A 24,396-nucleotide genomic window follows, 5' to 3' on the forward strand; every position below is an offset into this window, starting at 1 on the left:
CATGTAGAGACTCTTGTCATAGTCTTCACAATCCCATGGTCTGAAGATTACTCCCACTCTCGTTATACCTTTGCTTCCAACCAACTTGCACCACACAGATTCTATGCCTTCTGAATCAGCAAATGCTCTTTTTGCAATCAGGCATGCTTTTGATGAGAAGCATGACCTCACCACTCCTTATATCTTTCCTAAAGGCATTATAAATACCGTAGTGGAACTCGTCATCCCCAATTTCTGTGTGTGTTACCACATTTCTGTTAGATTTGTGTGTTACCACATTTCTGTTATGATTGGTAGAGACAACCAAGTCAACCAAAAAAGGACAAAAAGGAGCTATGACCAGAAAATTAGACAATTAATTGTATCATTAGAGAGAATTCTATCCAGAAATACAGAACCCCCTCTAGTCAGAGGGGAGGACACAAAATTGCATTCCATAGAGTGTGCTATAGGCCTAATGACTCTGATGAGTATAATAAGGAACTGTACAGGGAAATAGAGTGGGCCAGTAAATCAGAGTGTCTTATAATGGGAGATTTTAATTTCTCAGATATTGACTGGAATTTGGGGGCTGGTTACTCACGCACTAGCAGGGCTTTTGTGGATTTATTGGATGATTGTTTTCTACATCAGCATGTTCGGGAGGCAACTAGAGGGAGTAATACTCTTGATTTGATTATCAGCAGTGATTCTTCATGCATTAAGAATCTGCAGATAAATGAACCACTAGGTGGCAGTGATCACAGTGTGCTGAAGTGGGATCTACTCAAAGAGGTAACTACCATTAGGGGTCAAGGGAAGGGTTATTGCTTCCGTAAAGGCGACTATAATGGACTGAGACAGTATTTAAATTCTATACAGTGGGACCAACTGATGATGTTACCAACAGCAAATTCAAAATGGGAAGCATTCAAAGAACTTATCTTGGAAGCTACTAGGCTTTACATACCAACTAAGAAATATTGTTCAAGGTTTAGGCCAAAATGGATGTCAGATGAACTAATGAGGCATATGGCAGAGAAGAAAAATGCATGGGATACTTACAAATTAACACATGACACAGAAGCCTATGATAGATACAAGTTGATATGCAACCAAGTTACAAAGGAGGTTAGGCAGGCGAAGGCAGATTACGAGAAATCCTTGGCAAGGGATGCAAAGAAAAACAGCAAAGAGTTCTTTACTTATGTAAACTCTAGAAGGAAGGGGATGAATCAGATTGGTCCACTTGATATTGATGGGTCAACTGTTGATGATCCTGCTCAGGTAGCTAACAAACTAAATGAATATTTTGCATCGACATTCACACATGAGGAGTTATTCAGTAAGGGGAATGCCAGAGGTGTATTCAACTCTAGCAGTCAGCTACAGAATCTTGAAATAACTGGGAGTAAAGTGGAGGAGAAACTGTTGAAGATAAACACAAGAAAGGCACCCGGGGTGGATGGGATCTATCCAGTTATATTAAAGGAGGCAGCAAAGGAAGTAAGCAAACCCTTAGCCATAATTATGAGAGCTTCCTTGGACTCAGGGGAGGTACCCATAGACTGGAAATGTGCAAATGTGACCCCAATTCACAAAGGAGGATCAGAGGCTGACACAAGTAATTATAGACCTGTGAGCTTAACTTCTGTTCCAGGAAAATTAATGGAGGCACTGGTTAAAGAAGCACTGCAGGATCATTTAGACAAGACTTCAGTTATAGCTCAGACACAGCATGGTTTTGTTAAGGGGAAGTCTTGCCTGACCAACTTGATTGGATACTATGATGCAGTCACAAAAGAACTGGATGCAGGGAATAACTTTGATATTATATACTTGGATCTTAGAAAGGCTTTTGATACTGTTGCACATGGAAGACTGCTACACAAATTGGAGCAGTGTGACATTGGAGGCAAATTGCTGCTATGGATAAAGGGGTGGTTGAGGGGGAGAAGACAAAGAGTGGTAATCAATGGACACTGCTCATCGTGGACTAATGTTATTAGTGGAGTCCCTCAGGGCTCAGTGTTGGGTCCATTATTGTTTTCTGTATTTATAAATGATATTGATGATGGTATATCAAGCTTAATGTCCAAGTTTGCAGACGATTCAAAGGTTGGCAGGGTTGTCAAGGACACTACTGACACTATGCTGCTGCAACAGGATCTGGAAAGGTTGAGCAGATGGGCTGAGAGGTGGCAAATGAAGTTTAACATTGACAAATGTAAAGTACTACACATGGGAAACAGCAACCCCAGAGCAACGTATCAACTCTGTGGTACTACACTGACAGTCGTAGAGAATGAAAGGGACTTGGGGGTGGTTGTGCAGGCAGATATGAAGTTCTCTGAGCAGTGCAGACGGGCTGCAAGAGTAGCTCATGGAGTGTTGTCAATAATATACAGGAATTTTTCCAGCAGGGATAAGGAGGTGATTATTCCATTGTATAAGGCAATGGTCAGGCCACACCTAGAGTACTGTATACAGGTCTGGAGGCCTCATTTCAAGAAGGATGTAGAGCTGCTGGAACGAGTACAGAGAAGGGCAACAAGATTAGTGAATGGAACGAAGGACTGCTCTTACGAAGAAAGGCTTAAGTTTTGCAAATTACAGTGCTGGAGACTAGGCACCAGCGAGGTGATCTGATAGAGGTGTATAAAGCCTTGAATGGTTTAAGCATGCTCAATGCTGATGGGATTCTTCCTCTAGCTCAGAAAAATCACCTGAGAGGGAATAAATTCAAATTGAGGAAAGACAGATGTAGGATAGACGTGCGGAAATTTGCCTTTAGCCAGCGGGTGGTTGGTTGGTGGAACAGACTTCCATCCCTTGTGGTGGAGGTTGATAGCCTAAATAAGTTTAAGGCTCAGCTGGACAGGTATTTTGAACAAACAGAAGGGTGAAGTGGAAGTGGGGTTTTTTTTTTTTTTTTTGGCTGATGCTGCATAAGCTTGCTTTCTTGCATCAAATGCCTCTACTAATGTTAATGCTAGAAGCCAGTTGTGAAACTAAGTCAGTTCATAAAACTGAAAAAATTTTACTATTTTAAATTGATGTCATCAATAATGGTAACTTGCTGTTTAACATTTATTAAAGGAAAGTACCATTAAAAAAAAATGTTATCTGCTGTTTCATTGTGTACTTGGGAGGGGTGCAAAATAATACAGTAAAAATCATTAAGGGGTTAAGTATATTTTAACTAATAAAGCTGCTAAACCAGAATAAGTGAAAGGCTAATTTTATTTATAACAAAATTAGCCTTTTGATAGGCTAAAAATCTAAAATCATGAGAAAAAACATTAACTGAACGATCCATTTTATTTCTCAAACTATGTTTCTCGTTTATGTTCCCAAACTACATTATCGCTTTTAAAAGGTTTAAACAAATATAAGGATACTGATTTAAGAAAAGCTAAAAAAGGAATTACCCGACAAGCTCTGTGCATCAGTCAGAGCTAAGGCTGATCATATTAGTTTGCAACAGATTGTCATAGTAAACAAGGTGGGAAAAGTCTCTTAAAAACTAGTTTAACAGGCATATTTAGAAAGAAAAGTACAACAGATAAAAGAACTGGTGGCAAGCAACTGAGCTTTCACTTCTTTGCCACCAGGTGTTCCCTTAATCTGTGTCCTTACAACATCAGTGTCACCTGATCGATTATAATATATTGCAGTTATTCAGTTAAGCCTTATCTGATGATGAATATAAATTATGAAATAATTTGGCAGCTCTCATTTGTAGTTGTTGGTAGCTTGCTGTTTTAAATTTTGGAAATGCACATATGTAACCTTGGCTTTTATCATTAATTCATTTTTTATATGTTGAAAAATTATTTCTGTTATATAAAACTGACAGTTTTTATTCTGTAAAACTGACGAATTATTATTCATAAAATAATAATGCTTTTTTCTTGCATGCAGAATTCATGTACAATTTGTAATGAAACCAGATATCCATTTTTAAAATTGATTTCTTCTTCTTCATAGGATCCTGCAATTACACAGGTGACAAGTCAGATAAGTAGAACACAGGCAGGTTTAGATAATTATAATCCTTTCACAGACCAACAGAAGGTGATACCTCCAGTGAGTAGCCAACTAATTATTTTTTTTATTTTAAACTAACAAAATTATTTTAATTTATAGTTCAGCAGTTTCACAACATAGTGGTAGCACCTCATTAATCTTTTTTAACTGTTGATAATCACATGTGGGGGAGGGTCATTTTAATCCCCACTTTTTTCCCCACTTAAATAATTCTAAATGTGTGCTCTATTGAATAGCATGAAAATACGTTGACAAGTATTTTTATATATATTTCATGTGACTACCAATGTGTTAAGCTAATCTTGAATATGTTTATCTATAGTTTTTACTTAAGCACCATTATGAAACGAATCATAGTTCTTTCACCCAACAATATCCTGCTGGTTCCATGTTAAGGTGAACTAAAATATTGTCTTTAAAAGAAAAATTTAATAGTCAAACCAAGATTATGTCAATGTTTATTAAAGAGGCAGATGTAACAACAGAGGCTGGATTTATTTTGGCCTTCATTATCGCTCAGGCAAAGTGCCCCTACACGGAAGGAAAGTTCATTAAGAAAAATATTGCTCAGGTAATTTGTTTTAGACCCAGAAAATAGAAAACACAAAATGATTGAACAAATCCCTGCATACAGTGGAAAGACAAATTTCTGCGATCAGCGCTGTTATCATAAATAATTTGCAACATGGTTTAAAGAATTGCTCAGCACTGAGTCTGGCCTTGGAGGATTCTACAGACATTGAAGATAAACCACAACTAGCCATATTTGTTCATTTTGTAACAAATAATCTAGACCTTAAAGAACTATTAGATCTCATTGCTTTGACGGATACGACTCGAGCTTCAGACATAAAAGGAACTCTTCATCTTATGCTTGGCAAATCTTCTGTACCGATTAAAAAGATAATCAGTGTTGCAACTGTTGGTGCCCTGGTTATGAGAGGTGTCAATAAAGGGTTTATGGGACTTTTAACTGCTGACGCATTTTTTCCCAATTTTATCCCTGTCCATTGCATTATTCATAGAGAACACCTAACAGCTTAATATTTTAAATATGAACATGTTATGGAGGTAGTTCTGAAAATTGTTAACTACATATGCTCGAGCACAAAACACATTACAGTTCAAAGCCTTCCTGGAAGAACCAGGAAGGCTTTGAACAACGATCAGCTTCTAGATGACATATCATGGTTCTGTTTAGTAAGGTGGCTCTCGGTAAGCAGTGTTCTCACAAAGTTCTTTCACTTTATGGAGCCAATCAAACAATTTGTCAAAGAAAAAAGGGAACTCTTTCCCTCAACTTTAGGATGCCCAGTGGTAATAGACATGGCATTTCTCACAGATGTTGTTCAGCATTTACAATAATTAAATGCATCTTTGCAAGGACAAGGAAAACTTTATTTCTGATCTAGAACAGTGTGTTCAGCTTCCACAACAAACTGAAACTCTTTGAGAAAGGACCTGGTTTCTAAAACTTTCACTCATTTCACGTGTTTGAGTGTTTAATGATAGATTTCATGATTTAAGAGCACTTAAACCATCATTTGCATTTTTGGAAAATCCTTTTCTTGTTGATATTATAAAGAATGCCTGTCCGGTCTCCCCACCACCTGCTGGGGATACAGCAGCTGTAGAGTTGGAACTACTGGAACTCCAAGAGGATGAAGAACTGCGTATAAATATTCAGTGACTATCCAGCCTGATGCCACATGGCACACTGATTCACAAAGGATGCATGCAGTGTTACCTAGTGCCACAAGTCCATACTAGACACAGTTCCTGTGCAACATTCAAATTTTGGGAACATTTGGGTAGCACCTCGTACGTTAGCTTGCTTTTTCCATTTGCTACATACAAAGGGTACTAGGAAAGTTTTGCAATATGACGCAACAATGAATCACAGGACGCTGCTTGTTGCTGCATGTTGAGACATGTTCATACGTGCATAGTAGTCGCCGCGCCAATTCAATGGGCTCAGTTATTCATTAGTAGTGAGAGTGTAAAATGCTTTCGATGGCATCGTGGTCACGAAATGAGATAAGGACAGTTTTGCGGTATAATTTCGTGCGTGGTTTAACCATAGACCAGTGCTTAGAAGAAATGACTCTTGCACTAGATGATGATTGTCCACATCGTACAACGATATTCAGGTGGTATAGAGAATTCCAAAGGGGAAATTTCACTCTGGAGGATTCTGAGAGGCCGGGAAGGCCACGAACGTCAGTTACGGAGGAAAACGTTACTGCTGTGAGGAAAATGCTTGACGAAAACAGGCGAGTGACCTACCAACAGATAGAGGATACTTTGGGCCTAAATGCACCAGCAATTCGTTCGATTCTGCAAGATCATTTGCACGTGAAGAAACTTTGTTCTCTCTGGCTGCCGCATCAACTGACTGAAGAGCAGATGACACGACGTGTGACTTGGTGCCAGGAGATGTTAAAGTTTGATAAGGGACAATCTCGGTATGTGAACAACATCGTGACAGGTGACGAGACTTGGCTGTACTATTACGATCTGCCGACCAAGGCTCAAAACAAAGTTTGGGTCTTTGATGATGACGACACACCCGTAATTGTCAGAAAATCCCGATCTGTAAAGAAGAAAATGATAGCTGTATTTTTCAAATCGAGTGGAATTGTGGAACGTGTCGTTTTGGACACGCAGAAGACAGTCACAGCTAAGTGGTATACTGAACAATGCCTGCCTAAAGTCATTGGATCTATGAAGAACCTGCGGCCAAAGTCAAGAATGGACACCTGGTACCTCCATCACGATAATGCTCCAGCTTACCGTGCCAAAGCCTGCACCGAATATTTGACCACGACAGGACTGAAACTTCTCGAGCACCCTCCCTACAGTCCAGACCTTGCTCCCTGCGACTTTGCACTGTTCCCGCATGTGAAAATGAAGCTAAAAGGGAGGCGGTTTTCAAGTGATGAGGGCCTTCTACGGGCTTGGGACGAGTGTGCTTTACTCCCTAGTGAAACTTGGCAGAACTGGTTTAAAGATTGGTTTCGGAGGATGGAGAGGTGTATTGAATGTAGAGGAAATTACTTTGAAAAAATTAAATAAACAAAGCTGTATTGCAAAACTTTCCTAGTACCCTTTGTATATTTCAAGGCGCCTCCGTAGCCAGGTGGGCAGGAGCAGCAGTGCGTAGCACCCGCTTCTTGATTAGACCGGGGTTTGAGCCCATGACCATCAAATACGGAGGATGCGGAAAGGTCAAGGAATGACCACCGCATATCCCCGGAGCAATATGGCCTTAGTTGCTAATGCTCCTAAAAAAAATTCTTGCTGTATTTCCTTTGGTTTTGGCTGCTGACCTTTGAAGAAGTTAAAATCTTAGGATCTATAGCAGGGGTGGCTATAGTGCAGATATATTTCGATTTTTATTTATATCAAAATTTTATGTATGACAATGATTAAAGTTTAAAAATAATAACTTTATTTTTTAAGTAAGCATATTTCTTGTTACAAATTTTTTTTTTTTTTTTTTTTCAAAAACAAAAAAGAGAAATTTCTCCAAATACCAATTCTGACAGAAGAATCTCCACAGAAGATATTTACTTTAGGTTTGCTTGTCGATGCATTACGGGTGTTGTCATCTTAGCAGTTAGCTACCAAAAGTTTGATTGACGACTTGTTAGGGCAGTACATATGAGCTCATTTAAATGCTCATCAGTCAAAACAGACTGATAACTCATTTTTAATAAATTTGTGTTGAATATGAAAACTCACATGGATATGTCATACAAAAAATAGAGATTAACCTCTGTACACACTCTTTTGTTTTAGGATATTTTTGTTATATATGTTATATGAGGGCTGTTGATTTTAATGTCCAGGTCTAAGTAATTAGATGAATAGTCATTGTTATTTGTTCTTTCCAAAGTAAGTTCTGGAGGGTAAATGCTAGCAAAGTCCTGTAGAAATGTGGGGTAGTTGATTACCAGTAAGTCATCTATGTACCTGTAACTAATTATTATTTTTACAGTGTGTGTGTGTGTGTGTGTGTGTGTGTGTGTGTGTGTGTGTGTGTGTGTGTGTGTGTGTGTGTGTGTGGACACAAAAAAAATTACACACAAATAAATATTTTTAAAAAAATGTTTGTAGCCTTGTGACTACTAAGCAGTTATAGTTGGAAGAACAGCAGTGGCACTAGACAGGTATTTTGACAGTCACTGGTGAAAATGATAAAATTTCACTTCTAAAACCAATCCAGTAAAACTGTTTCTAGAGTTAGGAAGGTAGAGAAGGTTTCAGTCATTAAGGTTGAATCAATTTTTCTGCAAAGATTCATTTCATGTGGGACTTGGTAGGTTGCTCACCGCTGCTGGAAGGGTAGGGCAATTTTGGAAATGCTTCACTGTCAAGATTTAGATAGCATTTCACCACCACAGAGAATTGCACTCAATTCATACTTCAGGAATACTACACAACGGAAGTTATGTCCTGAATGCGTTGCCAGTTTCCCTGTAGACACTCAAAATGCAGGAAAAAATTTTTGAGTTTTGTGTTAGAGCCCAAATGCTGAAAAACTGTTGGTGGCACATGCTAAAAAAACTCAATACTCAACCTGGCTCAATTGAATGAATTCAGAGCCTCAGAGGAGTTACTTAATGAAGAGACAGAGAAAAAGAAGAAACTACAAACTGACACTGATAGATTTCTTCCAACATTAACTCAAATACAAAGAAAGCTTCCTTTAGTGACAAAGATTTATTTCTACTGATCTCCATTTGCTATAAGTTCTGAGTGAGAAGAAGAGAGGGTGCAGTCAATTCTAATGCATGAAGGATGATTCTTTCAGGAATCTGAAGCTGTTAACTTCTGAAATTTTAAGTTCCTGGTATGCAGATCAGTGATGATTCACCCTTAAATGAGTAAAATATGAAAGAAAATTTTGTTTAAATCAATACAGTTATTGTTAAACTAGTATATATTGATGTTTATTTATAAAAAAAAAAAAAAAAAATAGTTTTATTGGGCTACCGTTCACACGGATAACAACTGCTATTCACCTAGACATTGACTTCACTAGACGTCTGAAGATGTCTGTAGTGATCTGCAGCCATGCTGCCTGCATGGCTTACCAAAGTGTCAGAATAAATGATGGCTGTGTGTCCATACACTGCACTTAACATTCCAAAACATCCCACAAGTGTTCAATTGGATTGAGGTTAGACAAATTTGGAGTCTAGTCAAGATGGGTGATATCTTCACTGTGTTCCTTGAACCACTCATGCACAGTACAGGCTGCATAACATGGTGCTTTATCGTCTTAGAAGATCCATTGCTGTCTGCAATGGATCTTCCAAAATGATAAAGGTATGGCAGAGTGTACGTGGACTCCCAAGAGCTGCCGGTAGACCTCACCAATGAAACTTTGGTCCATTATGCAAGAAGGGTCCTAGTTCTTGCCAGTAAAACAGGCCCCATATTAACCAACCAACTGCCACCTTCCTGGATAGTGGGCACCATGCACAATGTGTCTGTGAACTCGTGTTGTTTCTGCCACACACGAAGGCATCTGGCAGCATGTTTTGCCAAATATTTTGACTCATCTGACCAGCACACTCGTTTCCAGTCCTCCAGTGTCCAACCAATGCATTGTTGACACCACAGCATTTGCCATCAACGATGATCAGCACTGATGAGAGGATGTCTCTTGGATCATCTGCTGTGGAACCTGATATGTCTGAGTGTTCATTGCATCATCATTTGGGATATTGTTCTTGCATTCCCCTATACTGTACTATGATGTCAATTGTCGCAGTGACCTGCCGTTGAGCCCATACAATGCACTGCACTGCACCCTTTGTTTACTGTGAACATCTGCCTTGCATAATCCTTTACGGTTACATTGGTGGGAGGTGGTTTGACCCATTCAACAAGATGTGCCGTTTCCCATTTGGAAGCACCCAATTGAAGAGCTCCCACAGGTGTACCCTTTGAAACTCCATATCTTTGCTGGCCCATATATCTCTTTGACTTGCACGATCGGATACAAAGTGCCAGTGCTCTAGCTTATGAAGCTGTATGGCTTTTTTACTAAAAGATATGTGGCATAGTCCATTACAGATAGGGTGATCATAATTCAGTGATCACTGCGAGTTTGTGTGCGTGCAGTAGAGCATCGATAATCCGAACAAATTGAAACCGAGGGTAGTTCGGACTTCCGATTTGTTCGTATTTTCGAACTTATCAAAAATACTGTTCTGGAGACTGAAAAAAAAAAGTTTAAGTATATAAATAAAAACACTGACTTTAAAATCTGAGGGATCGCTTAATTTTTTATTAAAATCCAGCACCTTTTCACATGACAAAGATCCAGATATGTATTCTCCTAAACTTCGTTTCTGCATGAACCACAAATAAATGGTTTCTTCAACCGGTCATTAGTTGTTCTCATTTTTTTTATTTTTTTTTATTTATTTTATTTTATTTATTTTTTTTTTTGTCCCATCTGAATCAAGTTTTGATTCCAACTTTAAAATTTTTTCTAATGAAGACCTGCTTTCTCTCTTTGAAAGTCTGTTTCAAATCTCAGTCTTTGATTCAGTTGTTAAAATTTTCTGTTTCCTTTTATTTTTTTTACTGTTTTATCTTTTACAACCACCCAAAAATATCAGATTACAAAGTGTTATATTTAGTTAGTACTGTATGTATATTAATTAATCTATCTACGTAAGCTTAAATTTATTTTTATTTTGCTAACCATTGGATAATATTCTTCCGATTTTCACGTGTAATTTAATTTTATTAATTGTTAGGGAAAAAAGGTGTAAATTTGTGCTTTATATCTTCATTTTTATAGCCTGTGGATAATTAACAGTCCTCTGATTTTCACTTATTATAATTGCCATTTAATAGAATCAAAATTCAATTTGCAAACGTGATCACAATAACCAGCACTTACTGTAATTATTTGATGGCACTGACATAAAAAAAAAAAATAAATGCTGGCTCATTCGGATTATTGACATTTAGAATTTCAACGCTGTTGTGCGTGCGTGCGTGCGTGTGCATGCGTGCGTGTATGCGTGTGTGTGGAAATATGAAAAAAATCTTTTTTTTTCCCCATATTGCTGTTTAGTCATCTATTTTTTTCCCTTGCTTTCTTTATCCTATATATATTTTTCTTTTATGGTTGATTTATTGCATCATAGTGATATTTCACACTTTTTTTGGGCTCTGTGTGGTCAGGTGGCACTGATCAATATTTATTGACTGTTATTGCTTTGACTGTTAACTTTGACTGTTATTGCCCCATACTTAATATTTTCCAAAATTTTTAGATACATGTTCCTTCCAAATGGAAGGAACTCTTCATTGATGTTATCTAATGGTGTGGTTTGGGATATGGGCTCTCAACAAGCATTTGTAGTGCCTCCAACATCCTTTCATCTTTTTTCTTCAAGATCTAAGTTTTAGAGCCAAACATTAAGGCAGGCTTTGATATTATTTTATGAAGTCATAATTGTATATCTCTTGACATATTTACCAAAATGTCTTATAATAATAGCATTCATTTTGTTGAAATTTATTATTTTACTCTCCATATCTGCATTTCCTAAATCTGAAATCATATTTCCGAAATATTTAAATGTTTTTACTTGTACTATTATATGATCATTAATTACTATTTTGTCAATAATATATAGGAATTTATCCAGCAGGCATAAGAAGGTGATTATCCCATTGTTATTAGGCAATGGTTAGGTCACACTTTCAGAACTGCATACAGGTCTGGCGACCCTATTTTAGGAATTGTGTGGATGTGTTTTAACAAGTGGAGAGGAGTGCAATGAAGTTAGTGACAGAAACAAAAGAATACTCTTAACAAGCAAGTAGGATTGGAAACTAGATACCCTCAAGGAGCTCTGATTGAGATATTTAAGGCTATGGCAGCATACATATAGGTTAGTGCAAAAGCATCATTTTTAACGTAGCCATCCACCAAAGTAGTTAAATTAATTAATTAAATTGGCATCATTTTGGTTATATCTCATATTGTGAATGTCTTTGCAATGAGTTTCCATGGTATTGTACTACCTCGAATAAATAACACTTCACCAGTGAAGAAGACTACTGTTACTTATTCTCAGCAGATACCACCACCCAGAAGGCACCATTTCAAAGCTTGTTGCTTCTCCTCGGTGGGTGGGCAGGTACCCTGGTGTTGCAATAGTGACAACCCAGTTATGAAGTATAACTTCACAATATGAGAGATGCCTGATGGTGTACAATGATATAGACTATAAAATATTTAAGAACAAAGGCCTCATGATGCTTTTGCATTAACCTATATGTTAGTCATTCTACCTTGTAGCATTGAGGCTTTTGCCCTTAAATATTTTATAGGTTATGACAGGATTGAGTAAGCTAAATGCTGATAGCATCCTTACTCTTGCTCAGACAACACATGGGGAGCATAAATTTAAATTGTGGATGGTTGCAGGATAGATGTATGGAAATTTGCTTTCAGTCAGCGGGCAGTTGATTGTTGGGAACAAATTCCATCTGGTGTTGTGGAAGTGGATAGTTCAAATATATTTCAAAAAGAACTAGACAAATTATTAGAGGGTTTGGGCAGGTGATGTGGGAAGGCATGGTTTTTTTTTTTTTTGCTGATGCTATATAAGCTCGGTATTGTTCTTGCATTTGCCACTACTAATAAAATAAAATTAATTTCGTATTTTCTATCTAAAAAAACTCTGCTCATTTTAGCTACTGTTTGAGCAGAAACTTTGGTTGTGAATTCCATGTATTTTGTTATGAATAAAGTAAACATAATAGGTGTAAACAGTTATGCAGATGCGCAAGTAGTGCTAAGTAACATTGATTTTCAAATTAATTTAAGCTTGGCTATAAATATAATTAGGGATTATATCACTAAGCACTAGGACTGTGTCCAAAATAGTTCCATTGTATTATGTCCCATTAGCTTTTTTTTATTCTCTTCAGCACTTACTTTTATTTATTATTATTTTTTTATCATTACATTTTGTTCTCATTCCAGGCACAAGGTCATGGAGCAAGCAATCCTCCTCATTATCAGTCTTTACCTTCAAAGCAATCTCATGTGCAGCCTGCTGTAATGCAGCCTATTACTGAACCTCCTCCAGCATACAGTCCTTCAGCAGCACAAACCTATACTCCTGCCGAACTCCAAAGAAAACAAGAGGTTAGTTGCTTGTAGTATGTATGACTGGAGATTATCTATCTTTATAATGGAATGATTAAAATGTGTATTTTTAAGGGTCCATAAAACACATTAACATTATTGAATTTTTCACCTAAAACTTTGAGTAGCAAACCTGATACTAAATACTTGAACTACAAACACTTCATGTGTAAAGTTTTGAGAATTCATTTATTATTAGTATTCTACAAATTTTTTGTGTAGATTGCTGGTTTTAAATGTGTGATCGGCTTGAAAAGGTATTCTGCCTGGGGTGGGGGGGGCTTATCTGGAGGATTCCCTGGGTGAGATTAGTTTTGCTATCTGCTGGGAGTTTGATAGGGCCTACACTGAGGGGGGAGCAGTAGTGTGCAGCAGCACGCTCCTTCCTGTGCGGATGTGCTGGTGGTGCCTGCACTGAGTGGCTGCGCAGTGCACGGTCAGCCTAACCAGGGGAAGGGGTTGTTGCACACCAGCCCAACTTGGTGGTGCTCAGATCCCTAAACAGGGAGGGCGGCAGGACCAGTGAAAGCATGAAACAACCCCCAGGGACTCAGATCTGGTGAGTAATCGCTTGGCACACCCAGAGTCCTGAGCTGGATATCATCATTCTTCTCTTTCTTGATGATTCCTTTCTACTTCTCTCTCTCTCAGGGTAATTTGGGATTTTTTTTTTTTTTTTTTTGGCTGGTGCAGCATAAGTCTCAGGCTTCCTTGCACCCTATAGCTAATAATAATAATACATTTCATCAATGTGTTATCCTCTGCTGCTTCAGTAATTTTAATATTGCCACTGCACCATTAAAGTCTGGTTTGTTTGTTTTTATGTCCAATGGAGAGCTAAGCTGTTACCTCAGCTCACTAAATTCATTTACTGTTTGGTGAATGTGTTTATTACTTCTAAATTAGTGTTTGTAAATAATATCAACACAGTAATGTACATCCATTTCTTTTATCCTATATGACGCCTAAAAGAAAATTAAATAGCCCAGAGGAATGTGCTTCAAAACACACACAGTCATTATGTATTTGTAGCAATTGTATTATCAAAGATATTCAACACTTCAGTAAAACAATTCAATGAAACTTTTTGCTTTACCACTTTTAAATTATTATAATATTGTTTATTTTGAAAGGAAAGATAATTAAATTTATTAATATACTATGTGAAAGGCATTATGTGCTATTAATACTCAAATTGTTTAAAACTGTACACTTGACTCTACATTACTTATGCAGTTTTAAATGCTTTACTGATTTCACTTGACTCCACATTACCTATACACTTTTAAATGGTGTACTGATTTCTTGAAGGAGAAAATAGAAAGAAAAAAAACTTATTTCTTACCAAAAGACAAGTGCAACATATTAAATACAAAAACCCCATGCCAGGGCAGATCATGGGGTTTTGTCAGTGATATATAGGAATTTTGCTAGCAGGGAAAAGGAGGTGATTATCCCTCTGTATAAGGCAATGGTCAGGCCACGCCTTGAGTACTGCGTACAGGTCTGGAGGCCTCATTTTAGGAAGGATGTAGATTTACTTGAGCGTGTACAGAGAAGGGCAACAAGATTGGTGAGGGGAATGAAGGGATCCTCTTACCAAGAGAGGCTTAAGTTCTGCAAATTGCAGTGGCTGGAGACTAAGCACCTGCGCGGTGATCTGATTGAGGTGTATAAGGCCTTGATTGGATTGAGTACGCTGAATTCTGATGGGATCTGTCCACTTGTTCAGATTACGAACCTAAGGGGGCATAAATTCAAATTAAGAAAAGACATGTAGAATAGATGTGCAGAAATTTGCCTTTAGCCAGCGGGTGGTTAATTGCTGCAACAAACTTCCATCTGTCATTGTGGAAGTTGATAGGTCGAATAAATTTAAGGAGGAACTGGACAGGCATTTGGAGGGAATGGTGTGATATATTTTTTTTTTTTTTGGCTGATGCTGCATAAGCTCATAGACATGCTTTCTTGCATCACATGCCACTACTACTACATAGCTGCCAGCTCTTTTTGGATTTATAACAGACTTTTTTTTTTTACACAAAATAAATAACACTACAATTAAAATGGAATTTTTTATTTCTTTTATTTATTTATTTATTTTTTTGGAATTTCTGCTTCTTTTCATTAAATAATTGGCCATTAGATGTACTGTGCCAGTCTACATTGCAAAATAAAAATGTGCCATAATGATGTTATTTTGTGTTACATGTGCAATCATTCTATATCAATTATTTCAATTGTGTAGTTCAGTTGTATATTAGCTAATTAACAATGTCCTTTTGTAAGATGACAAGAAAGAAATACAATGTAAAATTTCAGAAGAAATGCAAGATTTTCCATTTATTGTAAAATGTGAAAAAGATGACATGTTTGCCTTGTGTACTGTGTGTAGATGCAACTTTTCAAATTCAAGTAGCAGGAAATGAGATTTGATGCGACATTCACTACTCCACAACTTTCATTTAACTGTAACCTAATTGACAATTTTCTAACTTCACTTTCACCAAATGCCAACAATTCATGTTTAGAAGGATTAATACCTTCGTAGTCCTCATTTTCCGTCTGTCGTCATCAGTATTGTCACTAGTTCTTAAATTTGAATTTTTTTCTTTTCTTTTTTTTGAAACTGTCCAAAATGTCGGTGTCATTTGGATATTCAGGTACTCTGATCATGTAGACAGAGATAAGGAAAGTTTACGGAAAAATGTAGATAATGCACTTCCATGAAACAACAGGTGATTATTTGTCGGGGTAAAAGAAAATCACTTTTTTAATTCTCAAACAGGGCGCTTACAGTTGATTCACACAGGTGTCCAACCGAGGAAAGTGAACTAAAACAGCATTTTAAATTTTGATAATTAACAAAAAATGTTTTGTTCAGTAAATGTAATTTGTGTATTGTACTTAATAAAATTTTCGAATATTTTCAATTTTACTTTTACATGCAACAAGATATGGAAAATGTAACACACTAAAGAAATCTAACTTTGAATTTTTTTGAATATGGCCCCTGTACGGGAAAAGGTTGGACACCACTGCAGTAGAAGGTGGGCAGAACCCATTGGGAATACATAAAGTCATAAGGTCAAATAAAGTGTAAAGTGTGTTTAGGGTCAAATAGCACCAGGGGTTTTCCCCCATCTCCACATAGTTTACATTGTGGGTGAACCAGTTGACTGGAAAAGCCAGAGATTTAAAATTGTGTGGACTTTGTATATGTATGATGCCATGTACCATTGTTCTTCTGGTCCTTTAGCCGCCTGACCCCTACTAAGCCCCGACATTGCCCCACTTTTGCCCTGTGGAGCCAGACCAGGTATCCAGTAGTATAAAGTTCACTCTGGCACCTAATTTCCTGAGATTTCAGTGGCTAGGACCTAAAAATAAAAATATATGATTGCATAGAGAGAAGCACTAGGGGGAGGCCAAAAATATTGGGTGAAATTAATTTAGATTGTTGACTTTTGATTGTGTGGGGTGTTCACGTTGCTAGCAGATAGAGTAAGGGGGAGGCAGAAGACTGGGGGAAGATAAATAGAAATATGGAACTGCTAGGGAAGGCAACTCCAGATTACAGTGGGGCATGCCCAGGCCCCACCAAAGGGAAAAGAAGGGGTGGTAGGGAGGTTTCCTCCACTCCCCCCTGCCAGGGAGTAGAGGAAAGTAGGCCAGGCAAGGGAGCTGGCCCACATTGTCAATAGCTCGTAGATGCAGGGTGGTTGAATAAAGTAAAGTGTAAAGTGTGTTTGGTGTCAAGCACCACCAGGGGTTCCCCCCATCTCCACATTGCTTGCATTGTTGATGGGTGTGCCAGTTTACTGGAAATGCCAGAGATTCAAAAGTGTATAGATATTGTGCATGCGTAGTGTCATGTACTGTTGTTCATCTGGTCATTTAGCTGCTGGACCCCTACTGAGGCCCAGAGTTACTCCACTTTTGCCCCGTGGAGGCAGACCAGGAAATACCAGTAGACTAAGATTTACTCTGGCAGGTCCTGCCACCTAATTTCCCGAGATTTCAGTGGCTAGGACCTTAAAAAAAAAAAAAAAAAGAAAAAAAGATAAGATATATATATATATATATATATATATATCTGATAATTCAAAATAAAACATAGGCCAGTAGTATGGCAAAATACCCTTTATGCATTCGCGTGGCAGAGAGGCGCTAGGAATGAGAGGCCACCAGAAGTAGTGGGCAAAGGCGATTTTAGATAGTTTAATTTAGATTGTGTGGGGAATTCACTTGCGTGCAGGTAGAGTGGGAGGTAGATTGAAGACTGGGGGGAAAGGCAGAGACGGGGAGCCGATACAGAAGACAGCTCCAGTTTACAGTGGGGCATGCCCATGTTCCACCACAGAGTAAGGGTGTTCGAATAGTGTAAAGTGTGTTAAGTGTCTAACAGCACCAGAGGTTTCCCCCATCTCCACACTGCTTTCATTGTGAGTATACCAGTTCACTGGGAAAGCCAGAGATTTAAAAGTGTGTGGATCGTGTGAATGTGTTATGTTATGTACCGTTGTTCCTCTGGCCATTTAGCCGCTGGACCCCAGCTGAGGCCCAACGTTTCCCGCACTTTGCCCCGTGGAGGCAGACCAGGTAACCACTAGTTTAACTATTTTCACTCTGGCAGGTCCTGCCACCTAGTTTCCTGAGATTTCAGTGGCTAGGACCTTAAAAAAAAAAAAAAAAAATTGTATGGGGATATTGCGCTAGAATTGGAAAAGCCAAAATGGTGGGCAAACAGTGTAATTTAGATACGGTTATTTTTGTTGTGTGGGGCATTTGCTTGCATACAGATTGATTTGGGTAGGGAGAATGAAGGTTGGGGGGATAAAGACAGAAGAATGAGGTTAATAGGGAAGACGACCCCAGATGGAATCAGTGAGGCATGCTCATGCCCCACCAGAGGGAAGAGTGGGGTCAGCGAGGAGGGGAAGAGACAGAAAAGCCTTCACCTCCACCCCGCCCGCTGGGTTGAGGGAGAAGAAAGGGCCGAACAAGAGAGCCGGCTCAGATCGCCAGCATGGCGTGTATGTAGCAAAGCTGTGGGTTCGTCAGGTCTGTGAAAGTATCCAGTCCAATAGTTGGTCAGTGTTGGGATAGGATTTGTCTACCGCTGGTCCAATAATCAGGATGTCAGTGTGGGATGGTGTCACTAATGGGATCTAGATCTCATCCAGTAAAGTCCTAGTCATTGTTGTCAGAGTTCCAGTGTCGAGTCTAGGGAAGTTGTGGTAGTATTCGTAGTCTGCTGAACAGTTCGTGTGCAAATTGCGAGAGGGCTCTGTAGTACTCCTCCTCCCCCAGCACAAGGTGTTCCCGATCCTTCGGGTTGAAACATATTTTTGTTATAAAGTGACATCTTATATCCTCAAAGAGGGGACATTCATGCATCAGATGTGTCCATGTCTGATTTTCACCACAGTGGCATAGTGGTGATTCTTTTAATCTGAAGGTCGAAAGTTTGGCATTAAAGGAACCGTGCCCCGTTAGAAGGAAGGTGATGTAGAGCCCGGGGAGAACCAGGCTGGCTGGTGTGGGTAGACTTGGGTAACGTCCGGGATAAATTTCCGGGTTATGGCGCCTTTAGTTGATTCTGCCCATCGGGACTGCCAGGTTTGCCAGAGATGGTCGATAAGGCGTTTTTTTTCTCTTTGTTGCTGTTGCTGGCTGGATCGGTAGCGAAGCTGATGCAGGATACACTTTTACCTCTGGACAGTTGAAAGATCATGCCACAGCGGATAATTTCCAGGTCCAGGGGGAGTGATCCCGCCAGGGCCTGCAGCACGCTCTTGTGATGGTGAGCAAGATGCTACACTGTATTGATTCTAATTTCCTTTTGTTGACAGCCATGGTTGCTTTGTTGTACCAAATACCTGCAGCGTAAGAGACAGCAGGGATGAAAAAAGCCTTGTAAAAGAGACAGGGTCCTTTTCCTTAGTCCCCAATCTTTTCGTGTGACTCTTGCTATGAGGGCTGAGTAGTTCCTGATCTTTCTCTGGAGATAGGCGAGATGTGGGGTAAAGTATAAGTTTTTATCCGGGGGGGGTCAAATAAAGTGTAGTGTATTTAGGGTCATACAGCACCAGGGGTTTCTCCCATATCCACGTTGTTTACATTGTGATGGATGTGCCAGAGATTTAAAAGTGTATGGATATTGTTCATGTGTAGTGTCGTGTACCATTGTTCATCACTGAGGCCCCACTTTTGTCCCGTGGAGGCAGACCAGGTACGCCAGTATTATAATTATTTACTCTGGCAGGTCCTGCCACCTAATTTCCTGAGATTTCAGTGGCTAGGACCTATTAAAAAAAAAAAAAAGTGCACATACATACAAAAATGCATATACATACACATCGATTGGTATAGGTTAGTTCGCGTGGTGAAGGCACTAGAATGAGAAGCCGAGAGTTTTGGGCGAAATTTATTTTGATGGTTAAATTTGGATTGTGTGGGACTTTCACTTGCGTATAGTTAGAGTGGAGGGAGGGAGACTGAAGATTGGGGGGATATAGTCAGAAATAAGGAGCCGATAGGGAAGGTAGCTCCAGCTTGCAGTGGGGCATGCCCATGCTCCACCAGAAAGAAGAGAAGGGTGGTGGGGGTTGCAGGAGACGGCAAGCCGTCTCCCTCCCCCACCAGGGAAGGGGAGTAATAGTGGGCCAGACAAGGGAGCTGACCCAGATTGCCAATAGGGTGTGAACGCTTGTGGCTGCGAAGTGGTCGTCTATCATTAGTGGCCTACCATCCAGGGCTAATGGCATTCGTTCAGGCTTTCTTGTCAGGACCCTACAACGACTGTGCATTTTCTTCATCTTTTGGTAAGAGTCGCTCATGGGACTGAATCCCATCCGTGTGTCAGTTGAGAAAGATTTTCATCAGGGTTGAAGGTTCAATCATGTCCATTTGGTGTCTGTGCAGCGCAACAGCTGCTTGGTCATTAGTCTTTATAGATTGGGCAACACCCCAGCTGTGGGTTAAAAGAGTCAGATCTTTAAGTTCACTGTTTGTGGGATGTGTTCTCATCATAGTGGCGGTCTTTACATGTTCATTTTTGTGCTTTGATCCCAACCTGGGTGTGTAGAGTCATTTACACGCTATAGGTTGGACTTGTCTTTGGTAGTCGTAGTTTCTCTGTGGGCCCTATGGCCTGCACCGGAGTGAAAGTCGGGATGTTTGGATTCAGTCACAATGGGGAAATAGTGATTCGAGACTCCTGTTTTTGTTGTGCTGGTTATTCCGCAGGTACAAGCAATGAGCTATATTGGTTCTGGTTGCTCAGGGTTTGCTGGTGGTGGGAGGGTTTGCTGTCTGGCGTAGAGGCTCTGTGCAAATTTAGAGAATAGCTTGTAATTTGCTTCATTCTCCAGGGGTGGTCAAATAGTGGGAGGTCTTATAACTACATAGGTAGGTTATGTACTGGAACCCTGAGTTCTGCCGATCTTTTGGCGTCCATTTCTGTCACATTGACTTCGATCACATAGTATGTTTGAATTAATAATGATCGAGTTCAGTGAGCAGTACCATATGGTACCACAAGAATCACTTAAATTTTAGCCAGCCAGTCAGTTAAACTCACTGGGCGGTGCGCCCATCTGCATTATGCCAGGTATAGAGTCATGTTGAAAAACATCAGAGACCTCTTTCAAAGAAAGGTCTCTACTGAGTGGGCAGAAGAGTCTCCTTAATTTTTGTGTAGTAATCATTAACAGTACCACTTACAAAATGTATTCTGTCCACTCCTTTGCTCATTATGCTTCCCCAAACCATCTGGCCTAACAGAAACTTTTTTACTGTTCACTGAATACAGTCAGGGTGATAAGCTTCGTTAAATCTACACTGAATATATATATCATTTACCATCCAATCTGGTGGTTAAATTTGGATTCATCAGGGACTATTATAGATTCTCATTGATCAATTGTATAATTAGCTTGTTCTTTAGCCCAGGTTAGTCATTTTTTCCTTGTGGATTTTACCAATAAGGGCTTCTTAAGAGGTCTGTATTCTTTCAGACCACTTATCAGATCTTCGTCAGACAGTTCTATTACTTGCGTTTTCCAAGTATGTGGAAGGAACATACTGTGGTAGATGCAAGTGATGGAATTTTTATTTTTTTTTAGGTCTGTTGAACTTGCACAGTGATCACAGAAGTATAGATGCTGCAATACTCTGTCCTGTGCTGCAATGCTTTTCTGTCTTTCATTCCGGATTTTATTTTGACATTTTCAGTTTCACATTTCTTTTTAGGTAACGTTTGGTATAGCTAACTTTTCTGCCTATATGTTGACTAGAAAAACCCTCCCTATAAAGAGCAATAATTATACATTTCTACTTTGGAATTAACTGAGCCATACTACTGCTGAATAGAAAACATTGGTAGATAGCAGCATGTGGATGCAATACCATTCTAATATCAGTAATATTACCAGATGATGTTAACAGTGTCTGGAGATGCCATAATTTTTCCTATAGAGGAAGTTAAGGAAATATTAAACCTTAAAAAGGGTGATACAATTTATGTGGCCACCACTGTGATTTAAATATTTTTATTAATTTTTGTGTGCAGTAAGGCCTGTTACACATAATCATGATTTTCCAATACCAGATCACCCAAAATCATTGAAAAAAGGAAGTGGTGATGAATATAGCAAGGATTCTGTGTTTTGCAAACTTTGCTAAACCATCAAAGGTGGTAGGTGACTTTCATCAACCGGTGAAATACCACCACTTTGCTTATTGGGGGCTTGAAGTGGTGAAACCCATGTTTAGTCTCTAGAGCAAAGTTTCCGGCATCCCCCCCCCATACTTCTCCTTCAACCCATGCATGGTACTAAGTACTATAGGTTCTGATACCTTTCGTGTTTGGGGGTTTCATAAAAAAAAAAAAAAACTTCTTCAACAGGTTTGGTCTGCCAACTAGAAAATTATAATGTGCTGCACTTAAGCAAGAAGAGTTGAATTTGAATGATTTAGTTCATGATATAAGCTTATCTAAAGAGCAAGCTGAACTCCTTGGTTCTAGGTTACAATAGCATGTAAGCATGAACTAAATATATAGTTTATTCAAAACATCACAGTGTTTTCAAAATATTGCTTTATGGAAGACTATGTGTTTCTGTAAAGATATTAGTGGTGTTCTGAATGAATTGGCATTAAACACATCTTAATGAATGCCTTCTATTTATTGATGCCTCAAAATTAAGTTTAAATGTCGTTTTGCTGCATGATGAATATGCATCCATATCAGTTCTCTACCTCATGCTGGTTTAAAAGAAATATGAAAGTATATCCAAGATCCTGAGTGCAATAAAGTACCGTGACTTTTCTTGTAATGCCTGTAGTGATCTTATGGGATGCATTACTTGCTGGTCTACAGGGAAGTTTCACAAAATAATGTAGTTTTCTATGTTTGCGGGACAGTTGTGCAATAGAAAAAACATTTTGCAGCAGTCGGAAAAGGGGGGAGAAGTAATATAAAGTATGTTCCACTATTTGAACCAAAAGAGGTTTTTCTGCCATCTTTGTATATAAATCTTGGATTAATGAATTTTGTTAAAGCTGTGGATAAAGAAGGAAGTGGAACCTACTGCCTAAGGGAAGTTTTTCCCCCAATTTAATAGATGCAAAACTGAAAGCAATTTTAATTGGGCCTTAAAGAAATGTCCTCAAAGGTTGATGTATTTTAAACAGAGCTACAGGATCCCAAACTAGCAGCTTGACAATTGTTTAAAGCAGTTTGCTAATGCATTTCTTGGAAGAAGGAAATAGGATAATTTTGAATCTCTAGTGTCAACTTTATTGCAATGTTATATGAATATGGGTTGCCAAATGCCTTTTGAAAATCCATTTTCTCCATTCCTATCAGTTTTTCCCCTCAAAATTTTGGAGATATGAATGATGAGTAAGGGGGAAACATTTCATCAGGACATATCCATGATTGAAAAGTATTACCAAAATTGCTCGGATACTACCAGGATGAGAGATTGCTACTGGTTTCCCAGGTGCCTCCGTAGCCAGGTGGGAAGGAGCAGCAGTGTGTAGTACACGCTTGTTGATTAGACCGGGGTTTGAGCCCGTCACCACCAAATACGGAGGATGCGGAAAGGTCGGGGAATGACCACCGCATATCCCGGAGCAATGTGGCCTCAGTTGCCAATGCTCCTAAAAACTAAATAACAAACAAACAAACAAAGCTACTGGTTTCTTAAAACGGAAAGCAAAATGGATTACATAAAAAAACTGGTAGTGGCAAACATTTCTCAGAAAATAGAACATGTATAGTGCATTATATTTAATGACAGTATTTTAAAATGAATGACTCATTTTTAAGATATTTCATATTATTTTATATTATATAAGATAGCATATTATTTTATATTTGAAATTGGTGGTTCATTAAGTAATTTAATATTTTAATTTAAATAAGTAATTTAATTTAATACCAGATAAAGGTATAAATACCATTATTTTCACCTCATTGGTTTTTTTTTTTTTTTTGCATATTTCCCTAACCACCACAGTTTTGACAACTTTTAACAGTGGTGCTTTATGTATTTTAAACTTGTTAAGGCCTGTGTGTAAGCATCTATGGCATCGTGCTGGAGATTTTCCAAGAATAATTTTCTGAAGAATATTCTGTACTTGCATCACAATATAGGTTCATATTATTAATAATCTAAATTATATGTAATTTAGTATGTAATCTTTTTCTGGTGGACTGCCACAGCATAGCCAACTAGTAATTTCAAAATGATAACAAAAACAAATACAAAAAAATTGATGTAATTGAAGTTTAAGTTGTATTTTTGAAATCTGTTTATCCCTAAATAACTAATGTGGTATTTAAGATAATCTTTCTTTAATGTAGGAACTAGAAAGAAAGGCTGCAGAGTTAGAAGCTAAAGAAGAAGCTCTTCGGAAAGCACCTTTTGATGGCAAGTGTTTTTCAAATAAGTGGTTTTGTTTGAAAAATGAAATCCATTATATCTGCCATTCCCAAAATTCTTTGCTTAATTTGTGGTAATGCAGAAAAATAATGTACAGCTTATCTACTATAACAGTGACATAAGTTTCGAAAAAAAAAAAAAATGGCACATAACAGAAATATGAACTATAGCATCCACATTTTCATATAACAGTCAGAGGTAGATTCCATAAAAGCTATA

The 24,396-nt window shown here is 38.5% G+C and overlaps 1 protein-coding gene across 4 annotated transcripts in view; it reads left to right on the forward strand.

Moving 5' to 3' along the window:
- Positions 1 to 24,396, forward strand: part of LOC150080597 (secretory carrier-associated membrane protein 1-like) — a 200,133-nt gene that overhangs the window by 33,579 nt on the left and 142,158 nt on the right. For all 4 annotated transcript variants that reach the window (XR_016547416.1, XM_090381746.1, XM_090381748.1 and 1 more), the window contains exons 2-4: positions 3,970 to 4,068; positions 13,058 to 13,222; positions 24,099 to 24,165. Coding sequence is in view for 3 of the 4 variants with exons in the window: in XM_090381746.1 (XP_090237872.1) it covers positions 3,970 to 4,068; positions 13,058 to 13,222; positions 24,099 to 24,165 (331 nt within the window). In the remaining variant the exon portion in view is untranslated. The remainder of the gene's footprint in view (positions 1 to 3,969; positions 4,069 to 13,057; positions 13,223 to 24,098; positions 24,166 to 24,396) is intronic.

The sequence above is a fragment of the Mastigoproctus giganteus genome, chromosome 9, assembly GCF_048544385.1.
Source record: "Mastigoproctus giganteus isolate SK-2022 chromosome 9, ASM4854438v1, whole genome shotgun sequence".
NCBI lineage: Eukaryota > Metazoa > Arthropoda > Arachnida > Uropygi > Thelyphonidae > Mastigoproctus > Mastigoproctus giganteus.